Source organism: Porites lutea, chromosome 7 (genome assembly GCF_958299795.1).
Source record: "Porites lutea chromosome 7, jaPorLute2.1, whole genome shotgun sequence".
In the NCBI taxonomy this organism is placed as follows: domain Eukaryota; kingdom Metazoa; phylum Cnidaria; class Anthozoa; order Scleractinia; family Poritidae; genus Porites; species Porites lutea.
Genome location: NC_133207.1, coordinates 9,949,300 through 9,964,442, shown reverse-complemented (window position 1 = coordinate 9,964,442; position 15,143 = coordinate 9,949,300). Strand labels below are relative to the sequence as shown.

At 39.8% G+C, this 15,143-nt stretch overlaps 1 protein-coding gene across 1 annotated transcript in view; it reads right to left on the bottom strand.

Annotated features, from left to right (window-relative positions):
- Window positions 1-3,905: 3,905 nt before the first annotated feature.
- LOC140944194 (tauropine dehydrogenase-like) overlaps window positions 3,906-15,143 on the bottom strand; it is a 12,064-nt gene continuing 826 nt past the window's right edge. The window contains exons 2-5 of the mRNA XM_073393325.1: window positions 11,209-11,323; window positions 9,511-9,842; window positions 6,886-7,413; window positions 3,906-4,449 (exon numbers count right to left, since the gene is read on the bottom strand). Coding sequence (XP_073249426.1) covers window positions 4,360-4,449; window positions 6,886-7,413; window positions 9,511-9,842; window positions 11,209-11,323 — 1,065 coding nt within the window. The 3' untranslated portion in view covers window positions 3,906-4,359. The remainder of the gene's footprint in view (window positions 4,450-6,885; window positions 7,414-9,510; window positions 9,843-11,208; window positions 11,324-15,143) is intronic.

Below are 15,143 nucleotides of genomic sequence, written 5' to 3'. Positions count from 1 at the left end.
TGGCACAAACGAATATTTCCAGATCAATTTGGTGCCTATAGATCAATCCATCAAAAAGTTAAAAGATTCATTCAAAGACCTCCCCTCCCCACCCCCTTTATCCAGAGCCGGACACTGAGCAATCATGCTAATGTTTCAAAAGAGTACTGAAAAGGGTATGTGTATTTTATTCTTATTTCAATGTTTTACTTACCGCTTCTGTCTTATCTACTAATAAAAACCTTGGGATTCAAGAAATTGCAAAATTAAGTCAGAAAATATAAGAAAATAAGTCAAACAATACTCACCTTTACCACAGGACGGCAGATGGCGGCAAATGGCGTCCTCAACGAGGTGTGGACGACGAGCTCGTGCTCGTTTGGGCATGCGTGGTAGCATCATGGCTCGTTTTCCAACTTCCGGTAGTTGACGTTCAAGTACTCGTCGTCACTGCTAAAGGTCCCTCTTTGAACGCGGTCGACATAGCGAGAATCTGCTTGGAATGTTTGAATTCCGGTTCAATACCGGGAATTAACCCGGAAGTCAGTCGCGTGTCCCACACGCACATCAGGTATAAAGGTGACAAATAGCTTCCCTACGTTCTACTTTTGGGGTCGCTTGGTTACTAGGGACTGACGGATTTTGAGAAAAATACTATATTTTGGCCGTCAACAAGAAAGGACGTCTCCTAAGAACGCGATAAATTAAGGAGAAAAGGCGGACAGTCTATTTAGTCCACGCTTTCCATTGACTTTCTTAACTTGTAGTACCTTGAGACATTTTTAAGATGTGAAAATTAACTTGGCTCAAAGAGCTGAAAGTAGGAATGGAACAGCCGATGTGCCAGACATTCAATCGCATCGCGAGCTCGATTTGAGCATGCCCCGGGGCTGGTAGTTAGTGAATGTTTAGCAAATATAAATGACAGAACAGATAGAGCGTTTTCACTGACACGTGGCCAGCAGCAATGAAACTGTTTTTTTTTTTTTTTTTTTTTTTAAAAGAAAGTATTTACCTAAGAAAAGAGTTAAACTCTCTCAGGACTGGTTTGGGACGCCAACATGGCTGCCGTTTTATTGATTTGGGACACCAACATGGTGGACATTCCTTGACGTACGTATTTTGGTGTAATATATGAACTTTTTGATACTGCTGTTCAAAGCGAAAACAGGAAGCCAAACACAGGTTCAAACCGAAAGACCTGACACGAGGTCTAGTAGGCTAATTTATATTTATTACTAAGGAAGGCTTTGGAAACGGGAGGGCTCTTGGGGCCTTGAGTTGAAGAACTTAGTAACAAACAGGAAAAACACCTTAAAAACCAGAGCAAGAGAGTTATTCTAGTTATGTCAACAGCGTTGAAACAAACAAACCAACACACGAACAAACAAAAACAACCTCGGTCCCCTGTGTCCCAGTTTAAAAACGAAAAGCTGATTCCCGCGAAACCGAGGTCTGGAAAGACACAAATGAATGCTTGAAAAGATATTAGCCAGAGGAATCTTGCCATCTTGCAAGGCTTCATTTGCCACCATCTCGAGAAGGGTTTATATATCGCCCCTTGCGTTTTGAGAGAATGTGCATCAGAACTAGCACCTTCACGTACTGGCGCATATATTAAACAAATCATTCCCCTCCGGTTTATTACCGAATGAATGGAAATGCGCTGATATCACGCCGTTACACAAGAAGAGCTCTAAATCTCTCAGAGAACGTTACCGCCCAATGTCTCTTACTTCTATCGTTTGTAAAATTGGGGAAAAAATGTTTTTGATAGGTTGCATAAGTTTTGGCAGGAAACTGGTTTGATAAATAGCAACCAATTCGATTTTCTGAAAGGAAGATCCACCGTAACACAACTGTTATCCTCGATGAATTGCTGGGCTAAACGCAACTGCGTAATTTGTCTCGTAGCTCTCCCAACCGATGTGATTTTCCTGGACCTGGCCAAGCCACTCGACAGTGTTCCTTAAGAGTGGCTCCCGCTGAGGTTGAAAAGTAATGGTATTAACGGCCGCTTGCACGTCTGGCTCAGGCAGTTCCAGGCAGAACGCAGGTAACGCTTGATTCTGAGTGGAACTAGGTCTGATTTTTCAAGTATTACCTCTGGTACCCCACAAGGGACCATTCTCGGCCCATTATTGTTTTTGATCTATATAAACGATATAACCAATTGTGCCAGTCAACTGTGAAACTTTAAGCTGACGATACAAAGATCTATCGTCAAGCAGTCGACCCAATTAAGGATCCTCAGCTTTTACAAATGGATCTTTGCACCTCATAGAATGGGCACGCAAGTGGCAGTTACGGTTTTATTCGGGCAAGTGTGAATCTATGCGCATAACGCATACACGCGATAAGTCTATTACGCAATATATGTTAGATAAGCCTTTGAAGGACCCGAAAAGTTTCAAAGACCGATAAACTACGAACGTGAGGGACATCGATTAGTGCGTATAGTACTGACTCGTTGCTCAGAAAAAAAATTTAAATGCGAGGAAACGATAGTGAAAGAGCATCACGAGCAAAAGGGCGCAAATTATGTTTTCTGTCGTTTCTGGTACTTGCCACAATCATTGTCCTTACTAACTTATCCCTACCATCTAAACGAGTTGTTCATTTTACCACCCTGTTTAAGACAAGAGACTTGTTTCACATGACCCTGGTTCATTCATTTTACATACAGAATTAATTAATTTTATACTTACATTGTAGGATTAAATTTTTTTTGGAAAATTCTTGTGACCGCTCCTCGCGAACCAGAGGGAATGGTTTTCAGAATGCTTTAGGCTTAATCAGGGCATACAATTTCACTATTTAGCGTAGTGAACAGAGAGTGTCCTTTTTGACCGGATTGGAAGACTTTCTCTGTTCACTACACTGAATAGTTGGAGGGAGGGCCATTGCGAAAACTACTGGGTAACCAGTCAGGAAACGTTTCTAATCCTCGTTAAGTAAATTTTCTTTTTCTTCTTTCTTTCCAAATAGTTAAATTATATGCTTATGAGTTCGTGTCAATCATCAGGGAAAAGCAATACAATAACATGAGACTACCACACTGAGCTGGTGGGAAAAAAGCAAGCTGCAGCAAGGGGTGGGCCTGGCAGCCTGAAGGCCACCCCCCTGGTGCGACTCGCTGCGGGGGGGAGGGGGTTGGCGTGGGGAGTTCGATAGGCAAAAAAATATGGGTGTTGCTAAAATCTGCCACAAAATGATAACGGAGCTAGGGCACTCACGCAAACACCCAATATGCCGAGGTTAATGATAAGCTAAACTCTAACTATGTATTATACTGCTATTGGATGAAATCCAATACTGTGCGTTTAATACTAAAGACACTGGCAACCATTCCCCGTTCAGCGGCACAAACCGGTATAGGCGAAATAAGGGATTGCACCCCTCCTTCCCAGGGAACCTGCAATCACGACAACTTGCTGATACCAATTGTCTTGTCTTAACAAAGTCAGGAGTTATCCATTTATGATTGCTTGATGTTTTTTTTAGAAATTTTTTGATCGAAATTCTTTAAACATATTTACAATAGGATGGAACTGACGGATGTTTGTTTGGCCGGAGTAGCGGGCGGTCTTACCATAGCAGCCGCCCCTGTTGCTTTGGCAGCTATAGGATTTACCGCAGCAGGAGTTGCCGCAGGTTCAGTAGCAGCAACAACCCAGTCCGCCGTCTATGGAAGATATGTGGCTTCAGGTAGTGCGTTTGCACTGGCCCAAAGCGTAAAGGGCTGCTGGAATTGGCATGAACGGTGCTGCAGGTCTCTTCTCAGCCGCTGCCGCAGGAACGTTTTAAGCGAGGAATGATGAAGAATAGAAAGCAAAAGGAACATAACTTCATCTTTTAATAAATAACAATTAGTATCTTTTTATAGGACGGAGATTTAATAAGAAAAACAAAGCTTGCCAAATATACTTTTTGGCTGATAAACGTTAGTTTTCATTTTAGGAACATTTCTTTGTGGAAGAAATTCAGTTTAAGTCTTAAATTTTGATCTCAACACGGAGTTTATTTTGGGAAAATATGCTGTAACTTCCGACGTCAGCGGTCTCAACAATTTAAATAATTTTAAATTTCACCAACGAAGATTGAAATGCTTTCGATCTGCTGATTCGCTTTCGATCTTATTTCAGCGATCGAAGTATTTGGACAAATTTTAAACTGAACAGAGTCAGGTAATTAATTTCATTCTTCTTATTGCTTAACATATGTAAAGTTCGAGCTATAGATCTGAGCTACACATATTTTTGTGTTACTTTATTTGCTTCTTTTCGTTGTTGCTGTTGTTTTTGTTTACAGAGATTTCAAACCACTTTATATTAAATAAAGTTTACAAGTAGTACTGTTTGGAATGCATAAACAGTCGTATTAGATCCTCTTTACTCTCAGTACAGGGAGGGATCCTAGGAGATACTGCAAGTTGCAAACTGGGTCTCTCTTTGGAGCAACGTTTCCTCTCTGGTAAAACAAACACAAAAAATACATAATTTGTTTATACTGTGCATATCTGTAACATTTTCAGTTTCAAACTCATTAATCAAAGCATATTCGTCCCTATTTTCGGCCAAGGTTTAATTATAACAATAAATGGAATGAACACATCTTCGATTCGGCACGATGTTGGAGTTACCTCTCAAACCGCTGTGCTTGTTGTCGTTTTTTTCTTTATGCCTCCCTGAAGTTATCAACATAGCCGGCAAACATGTAACTAATGGTCTTGGTCTTTAATGTGTTTTCTGCCCTTTATCAGAGCTCAAATCAATGTTAAAACATAGCAAAAGTAGCAAATAAAAAAAAATCGAAGGAACTGAAAACATCAGCCATCTTGAATCTGTTGTTTTCGAACTGATTAAATGTATCCCATTTTATAAAACCGTCATAAATCTAGAGAATCGTGATAGAAAAGATGGCCTGTGTATATAATGATGCTTAGGAAGCAAAGCAAAATCTGCAAGTTGTTCGGAAATACGGTCCTAGTCATTTTAATTAACTTTTGTTGTTCTTTCTCCAATTTGTCACTAGAAGAAGCCTGGATTACATTAACAGCTATATTTAATTTGATAAAATAATGCCAAATTAAGAGTTATAAAATCATTAAAATAGCCTCTATATTTGGCTTTCAATAAGAGATAAGCATTAATCAGTTATCTGTTGAAGAGGTCGACAGAGCACTGAAAGCAATGAAACCAGTAAAAGCATCTGCGTTGGATGGTCTAACTCTTGACCCGTGGAAATTGCCAAGAGTTAGGACGTTCCTACAGGATTTCTGCATTCACACGTTTGAAGACCATAGACCAGATGAATGGGGTATCTCAGGAATAGTTCCAGTGCCCAAGAAAGGAAACCTCACAATTCGCGACAACTACAGAGGTATCAGCTTAACCCAAATTGCAGCAAATGTGTACAACTGAATGATTTTTAATAGAATTAGACCTGTCGTCGAGAAGCTATTACGCCCCACCGACAGCTTCGTTCTACTGCCTTCCACACCTTGGCACTGAGGCGCATTGTCGAGGAAGTGTTAAACCACAAGAAAGAGGCTGTGATAGTCTTAACTGACTTCAAAAAGGTATTCGACTCCATTGTCAGATCCAAAATGCTTAAAATTCTCCTAGCCTATGGGATTCCCCTTCAGATGGTAATGGATGAAAACATATCTGCGCTGGTGATAAACCGACCTGTTCCCCATAGACACTGGAGTACTTCAAGGTGATCCACTGGCTCCGTCCCAATCATAATCTGTCTCGATTGTGCCCTGATAACTGCCATCTCACCATCTGATGGAATTACATTGAAAAAGCGTCAAAGTTCAAGACACCCAGAGGAGGTTCTTCTGATCTCGCGTATGCTGATGACATTGCCCACCTAGAGAATGTCCTCAAAGAAACTGAAGATTTGCTTCACCGAGTTGAGGACGCATCACAATCTATCGGCCGGCTCTTTTTGAATGCAGGCAAAACTAAGTTCATGCGTCTAAATCCACCATCTGATGATCAAATGCTCTCTCTTAATGGATCAGAAATTGGAAAGGTCGATGGCTTTCTTTCCCTTGGTAGTTACACAGAAACATCCCACGACATCGACATCAGGATAGGAAAGGCTTGGGGGGCCTCAATGCTCTTTCTAAAGTATGGGTATCTCCAATTAAGAAAGCAACTAAAATGCGCCTGTTCAAAGGTACAGTCGAGTGCATCCTTCTCCATGGGTCCGATTCATGGTCACTGACAAAATCTCTGGAGAAAAAGCTCGATGGCACGTATACACTTAATGCTGAGGAAAGTACAAAATATGTCTTGAAAAGACAAAGTCACTAACAATTTTCCCTACGGCTCGAACCCTCGTGTCACTGAGATCATTAGACGATAACGACTTAGCTCGGCTGGTCAAGAGTCAAGACACAATGAGCCAGCTGGCAGAGTTCTGTCGTGGGAACCTGATAAGCGGCGAAGAGTGGGTCACCCCAAAATTACCCTAAAGAAAACCTTGGAAGATGATACTGGTTTGGAGGAACGTGAACTCCAAACTGTTATGTTGGACAGAGTGAGTTGGAGGAAGAGTTTCGTCAAGTCACCGATTTTCTCGGATGCAGTTAAGTAAGTAACTGAAAGTAACTAAAATCATCAAATAAATCAGAATAGAATTAGAACTTTTTTACCCGTATCATGGCTGTTAAAATTCGGTTGCTATGGTAGCGTCAATGTTGATGTTTTCGTCACGAAGTACTTTAAAATGTTCCCAGATATAGTTTTAGGAAAATGTTTTTAATTTTTGGCGGTCATAGCTTGAGCGACTTTAAAGGGTATTCAACTTTAAAGGCAACGCCCCGGTCAGAATAGGCCTAGGGTTAAGTAATGCAGCGTTTATTTCTCGTTGAGCGACACTCGCTAAGCTTACCTTGACGATCCCGTGCAGTGTCTTCATGGTACGAGTTACCTCACATTTAACTCCAAATTCAGTGATATGACACGTCCAAGGAAGTGACTTAAATTTCATGATGGTGCATTGCCGTGCTACCTCCACCAGCACGCGATGAACTTGGAGCTCAAACTCTGGGTACCCTGATAAACTAACTATAATGGTGCCAGGTTTAACGTGGGGTGCTAAAACCTCTAAATAAACTTGATGACAGCCTGACGCATACATCATAAATATTACCATCTGAGCATCTCGCATAGCATCTTCTGGGTTGTTTGTCACCAGAGCTGGTTTGGATACAATACTGGAGGTTTTTTCACCTTCACAACGAAATGTAACCTCAAGTTTCTTTTGCTGCAGTGCAGTATTCCAGCGCTTTGCTTCATTTTCATGCAAAGCAAGAATTCGAACGTCAGTGTCTTTTCGAGAAGATGCAATACCAGCAAACACGTGTGCTCCATCTCCGCTTCCACAAATCACCAATTTTATGGTGTCTGATTTCCTTCCCTATGAATTAAATGAGTTTATATGTTCAATTTTTGCTTTTAGCACATTTGATTTACGATACAAGTATCTGCTGTGCATATTTATAATATTGGTCGCCATGAAAAAACGTTCTTTTATTATTCTATCAGTGATCACAAGGGTTCAAACCTTTGAAAGTATTTGCAGAGCAATTTCGAATAGTATTTTCCTGTAAGAAAACAAATCCCTTACTTTGCTATTTGCCAAGTTAAATGCTCTTCAACAAATTTGTTTTTGTCATTATAATTATTCGTCGTCATCATCATTATCATCATCATCAATATGATCCTAGCGTAAAAAAACTTGGGATCACGGTTTGACTCTAATCTTGACATGCTTAGCCATGTCAATAATATCTGCAGTTTGTCTTTTTATTATATCTACAATATACGTAGGATCAGAAAGTATTTGTGGGTCTCATCAAACCGCCATGAGTTTATTACCACTAAATTGGACAACTGCAACAGCCTATTATATGGCCTTCCTACTATTCACATTAATAAACTTCGAAGAGTTCAAAATGCTGCTGCCAGACTTGTAACTAACACTCCTCGTACCTGTCATATCACTCCCATTTTAAAAGATCTTCACTGGTTGCCCATCAAATACAGAATTGAATTTAAAATTGTGTTATTAATATTCAAGTGCCTCTACGGACTAATATCTGGTTGATCTTATTGCTGTCGCTGCCCAGTCAATATATACTCTTAGATCAAGGAATGCAACTTTGTTGGTATCAGCCAACGCCCGGTGCCTACCTACACTTGGTGACCGAGCTTTTCAGCCCAAACTGTGGAACAGTCTTCCGGCGGAGATAAGAAACATTCAGAGCCTCACATCTTTTAAGCGAGCCCTCAAAACGTACTTTTTTAAGATACCTTTTTAATTGATTTATTCATTTATTTTTAAGTTTTTAGTTTTTACCTGTTTTTTTAATTTTATTATTTTATTATTATTTTTTAACATAGAATTTAATGGACTTACATTTTTATGATAGCTTTTAATTCGGCTTATTTATATCTTATCGTCTGTTATGCGCATATGAAAATATTTCTATTGTTTATGCGCAATATAAGTTTTATATTTATTATTATTATTTATTAAAAGAAGTGGAAGCTTTGAAATTGACTAAATATCTGTTGACAAGCTTGTTGGTTTAAATTATTTGATTTAATGCCCTTAAATTTCGATTTGAGTTACATGATATCGTTTGAATACAATAGGATAAGCTAGTTTAGCTGAAGTTTTTTGAAAAGAGACAAACGGCTTGTAAATAAGAGATTAAGTATTCATTTCCTTTATTTCACTAATTTTTCAGAGTTTATGAAGCTTTTACTGTGAAACTCACGATCAGAACCGTGGACACCAGAAATATTTCTAGAAAGTTACTGCGTTGCAAGGAAAAAGCCAAACAGGCATGAGGAAACTGAACAAAATAAACATTAAGGAAAATAGCCAAAACAAACACGTTATAATATGCAAAAAGTGAGTAAATTAAACCACAAGTAAGAATGACAGTAAGTGGGTTTGTGGCTTGCTCTCGTATCCTGTTTTTGTTATGATTGGACACGAGACAATAAAAATTTCACAACCTTTTTTCTTGGTATTCACGTTCTCCTTTTGTTTTTAAGAAAAATTCATTGAAAGTTCCTTATGAAGTACTGTATTTCCTTAGTTGCTGTTTTGGAAATCGATTAGTTTCAATTGTTATCACTATTGGTGCTGTCTAATGTGGAATCGAATGCGTCGTCTTTTGTCAACTATACTTGTTGCTGGGCTGACCGTAAAAGAGCCAATCAGGTTTTTCGGTAGCTTAGTCGTCTATAATTGACAGGGTCAACTTCTGGTGTAAACAGTTTTATAGCGATAATTTTCTGTTTCTTAAACTGAGACTGGTAAAGTAAAGTAAGTTTTAGTTTCGTTTTAATATTGCATTTAAAGCTCTTCTACCAAGGTAAATATGTTCGACGGGGAAGCAGCCCCATGTACCCAGACCCATCATTTAAGTTTTGTTGTAGTTGAGTTCTGCTGTTGTCTACTAATGTTAGAATACAAATTACGCAAACAGTCGAGCCTTACAAATAGTTTGAAGCTCCCCAGTGTTCCAGCAAAGCCAGCCAATCCAGTACCTCCACCAATGAAAGCAGTCGCCGCGGAGCCAATAACTCCGGTGGCACCTGCACTTTGACAAAGAGCAAACAGACTTCCGGCAGCCACAGATCCACCATAAACAGCTGACTGCACTCCTGCTGCGACAGAACCAGCAGCCACTCCAGCGGAAGTGAATCCAGCCGCACCCAAAGCAGCACCAGCAATCACTGGAGCAGCTAGTGCCCCCACAGCAGTAGCAGCCACGCCTACAGCTGCAACAGCTGCAATCTTCTTGGCTGTGTTAGATGAAGGCTTTTTTCCTGTTAAACAAACATTCACACAAACCTTTTTTAATATCGAATGATCAATGGCCCCTAAACAATAATTAGTTCTTGTTAAATATAACGTTGATAAAACTTTGAAGTTGCAGTTCTTGCTTTTTATAAGGTGGTAATACAATTACCTAAAATATTTATAAAATAAACTGTAGCTCTGCCTTTGATTTGACATGCTGCACGTTTTCCCGGCAGTATTTGCCCGCCATTTGGTAACAAACCAACGAAGAAGAAGTGGTAAAAGACTTGTGCGCAAGATGGAGAATGGTAAAAATGGTAAAACCTTGGAGAAATTGAGATTCGTTATTTCGATCGATGAACTTTGTTGATCTTGGAATATCTCTTTTTCAAACTTTCTACGGGTCTTGAAAAAAGTGCTTGGACTTTTTAGAGATATTCTAGTGGCTGTTTCGTGCGAAGTGGAAATGGGGCGCCCTTCTTTTGTGAAAGCTTGAGAAGTAATCGTCTGTGGTAAAATGATCATGCTCAGTACCGCTTTCGGTGGTGATCACCGAGACTTGATGAGTATAAGAGACATACTTATTATGTACCTCTGATATATTTCTGATCACTGAAGAGTGTGTGATGGACTAGCTAGTGATGGAAGAAAATGTGCCGCTCTTTCACTTGCTCGAGGTAGGGTCAGAGAGCCCTGAAAGTCCATATCGGAAAAGATTACGCGTTTGAAATCCATTCCGGTGGTCTAGACGAAAAAAATGATTCGATTTTGCGCATAAAAAAACGGACAAGAAATCAAATATTCAAGAAATCCTTTCAGGGGCAACCACATTCTGCTAAAAGTACACTTTTGTGTACGCAAGAGCGAAAAAGCTTGTTTTACTCAGCCAGCGATCAAGGCTGAGCACCACTAAGGATGGAGACTACTGCATGAAAATGTGTTGTATTTTGGACGATATCACTACGGGACTCCGCCAACGACTCGACAACTTCTGCTGGCAGTGACATCGATTCAGAAAGTAAGGACTCTAATTCTCCAAAACCTGTCAGAGGAATAAATAAAAGCAATTTACAAAAAGCATATGTATATTTGGGGACTACAAAGCATTCAGGACAAGTGAACGTCCCTATTTAAAGACGAATTAATCTCCCCATGCAGGGGAATCCAAGACAGTCTTGGATTCTAGATTTCACGCCGTGGATTCCGGATTCCAGGTACTTGATTCCAGTCCTTGTAAGTGGAACTTGGATTCTGGATTGCAATCGTTAGTTTAATTCCGGATTTCTTGGACTGTATTCCGAATTTCAAAACCCGGGATTCCCGATCCCATAAGCCAAATTTTTCCGGATTCTGGATTCCCTCACATGGGGCGAAATTAAGCTTAGCTTTTACCATTGTTCGATGGAGTGCACTTTTCTGCATTCTCAACATCCTGATGTGGTGGTGATTCCGATTGCACCGGTTGCTTCGGCTCCTTTGGATCACTTGATTGCTCGTTCTTCTTTTCCTACTCAAAAGAGATATATTCAGTATAACCTAACGCCCTAAAAAAAAAAGACAGCCCTTTATTGGCTTACCTGTTTAAGAAGTTCAAATCCAGTGAGAAGCTATTCTGACAAACTTATACTTGCATGGATGGGCAATTTTATTTTCATACCAAAGACCAGAGCTAGGAAGATTAATATATAGATTTAGCCAGGGCTAAAAGCGAAGCTCCAATTAATAAATTTATAATTTAAATCAGACAATACATTTTTAATCCACAAATCATTTAACTTAAGGGCACATTCATTCTTTCGAGGGAAAGGCTAAGTTATTTTAGAATGAAACATCTTACATCGAATTGATAACCTTATATGTACACCCAAAAAGTAGAAAACATCTTCGATCACATTCAAGATCACAGTAGATTAGGCCACCAAAACAAATTCTTGGAAAACAATCACGCCGAATTTTTTTGCGTTCGACAGGTTTACTTTACAAATTCTTGCCAACAAATCTGGGGGTGTTTAAACCAACCTTTTGTAACTTTTATACATCACATTTGAGGTGAAACAGTACTATTTATCATACAGACCTCGGACAGAATGCAGTATTTCACAATTTTTCAAGACAAATTACACTCAGTCAATACTCAGGACGATCAATCGTAAAGCGAAACCGTTCAAAACTTTCCAAAATCACCCATATGGCCAGCCGGTTCTCGTTTCTATAGTGCGAGCTGTCAGTGTGGTCGAGTGTTTGAATGAACTTTAATAGAGTTACGCTTCAACATAGTAGCGAATTTATTATTATTTTTTTGGTTATTTAATGGTTTCAGTTATAACGATGTGTAATCTTATAAAGCGTTTGATACGCGCGACATTTTTGAGTACTCCAGCAAGCGATGTTCATGAACGATGAAAACAAACGGCACAGACAAGCGATTAAAATTGCAAGAGAGACTACTAACAATCAAAAAAAGAAATATAATCCGGTGAAACATTTACAGAGACAACAATTTTCATTCATGAAGACAAGTATTAAAGTGTCTCTAAAAATCCTGAGTCTCGGCGTGAAGCTTAAGCCGGCTTCCCGGCGCGGGTGTTTACTGTGAGTGTGGCCAATGTGCGAGCCAGCGAGCCATGCGAGCCATGCGAGCCAAACGTGCGAGCCTTGCGAGCCACTGGAAAACACCGACACGATCGCCTTTGCAGTCTTTCTTTTCGCAGTCTTGCCTCTCCCCTCTCCCGTAGCGAAAAGTACGAGATACAAACAATGGCAGTAATGAGCTAACATATTATACATCGCACGTGTATCGACAGGTGTGTGCAGTACAGCCCAGAGGTACGACGCTATTACTGCATCCTTACTTTTACACATGATTAGGGCGCGCACATAAACAAAATGGCCACTTTTTCCATAAATCGTCTCTTTGGCAGAAGCTAGTCCCGGGACTAGTCTGTTTGTTTGAAAGTAGCGATAAAATTCTTTCTATGTAAAAAATATAGGATTCCTATGCATGCTTTTATCATGAAACATACATAAAATTGCTCCTTGGCATCCATGCTTTACATTCATTGTTAAATTTTTACATGGCTTTCTCTCTGTTTATTTTTGCTTTCACTATTTTGCGTAAAAATAATGGTACTTGAAAAATTGTCCGAATTATCCAAGGATTGAAGACGATTAGAAAAAGATTTAGCAAGTCAACAGCGTGATGTCCGTAGGGAGATTCAGAAGAGCGACACAGAGTCATTCAACCTCGACCCAGACTCAAGAGAGAAGCATTCAAAGAGCAGAGACTGGCGCGTGTTAGATGATTTCAGAAACAAGATGGCGCCTACGATCGATCGATCGAGCGAGGGAAAACAGAGATAAACAGTGAGTAAAAACCGATTTTAATTGTACTCCCTAGTATGAATTACATTTTTTTTTCCAATTTTCAAAATTTTTGATGGCTCGCACATATGGCTCGCATGACTCGCATGACTCGCATGGCTCGCTGGCTCGCAGATTGTCATTACCCGTTTACTATTTTCCAAAATAAACTCCTCGAAGCAAGAAAATCGCTCAAAGTTTTCTTTCTACAGCCAAATTTATAACTAAATATTCTTCGGAACGTTTTCTTTCTATTTGTGGTCAGCAAATATATCTGAAGGCTTTTTAAAGTTCTGTAAGCTTATATCAAACCTGATACTAGGTCAGATCATTGACTCAAACTACGGCTACAAACGTGCATAAACTTGCCGCATAAACTGTCAGCGTGAACTGTGCAAGACTTCATGAAATTAGATATAACAAAAACAAACATCAAATACAATAGTTACTCAGGCTTACCATTCGAGATTCAGTTCCTGAAAGCTATCAAGGAAGGCCACAGTTGCTTGAGACTTTTAAACCCTCTTAAGCAAGGTGAAAAACAAAAACGATGCCATCCGAAATCGAATTACCAAATTTTGACGAGCGACGCGTTTCTCAACCAAAAACCCAGTAAACATACTAGCCATGAATAACAGAAGACTCTTGATAGCAGCTGTATTTCATTTTGTACATCCAGAAGAAAAAGACAGTTAAAAACATCAAAAGTTCTATTGACGCAAAACTCTTCAGCTTCAGCTGTCAAAGTAAACAACTTTCAAGATGCTGCATAATTTTTCGGCACGAACTCACCTGTCAAATTTTGACTAATCAGAGTATAAAAATTGGACGTAGAGCGTGACTAACGCGTGACCATGGTAAGATAAGGTCTTTCCCGCCTGTACTTTTAAAAAAACTGGCTGAATTTTCGCTTCCAAAGTCAGTTTGAAATCATAATCCTAATAGGGCGGGGCCATAGTGACATAAACACAACATATTTGATATGAATCCTTGGAAAAAAATAAATTTGAGCCTGCGATCATTTGAAACTGGTAATTTGTCAGCGGATAACTTCAAAAAATACTCGACCTCGATGGGTCGACACTCGAGCCCGCGGTACCGTCAGGTGATACTGGTCAGCGGATGCTCTGTTTTGACAGCTGTCAATTGATCACAACATTGATGTGCAATTAGTTTTCTCTTGGGCTCCCAAACTAGCTAAAAGTGTGAGAGTAAACATTGGTTGTCCTGTGGTGCGGACGGACGGTCGGCGCTCGGCGCTCGGCGCTCGGTGTACGGTCACGTGATTACCAAATTTTCTGGGATGGGTAGATTTACTAAGCTATGGGGCTCCGCCCACGCGCGCGCGAATCATGCGTTACAACCTACTAGTTAAGAAGTATGAGAAAAACATAAGACTTCACAGGGGTAACGCAATAGAGCCAAATGAAGTGGATAAAATCGATGAATTCACACCGAAATACACCGAAATATATGTAGAACAAAAAATTAAGATAAATCTGCTTTATCAAGTTTATTGATGAAAAGTTAAAATATAACGATATTTATCGTTCGCAGGCATCAGCATTTTATTTCTCATACAACATCAGATAACGACGACTCTCAAAGACCACTCGGACAGTGCTGTCTGACTTTTGTGCAAAACGCCTCTTAAAGTCTATGATCACTTGTAACGCGATCGTCAATGGAAATTCATCTGGTCACCATGCATTATAGAGGTTGTTACAATGCGTGTTTTATTTTCAGCGATGAGACTGTTGGACTGAACCGGCAAACTTGCTGCGAACCTGTTGACGGGACTGAGTCAACAAATATAATTTTACATAATTAATTCAAGATTCACTGTTTTGAATCTATCGTTGCCGCTTATTTGCATTAGAATCGACCAAAGTTCGGCACATGTTAATTTCGACGTTTTCACTAGTAAACGGACTTTAGGTCATTTATCTCACACATCGACCCGAACT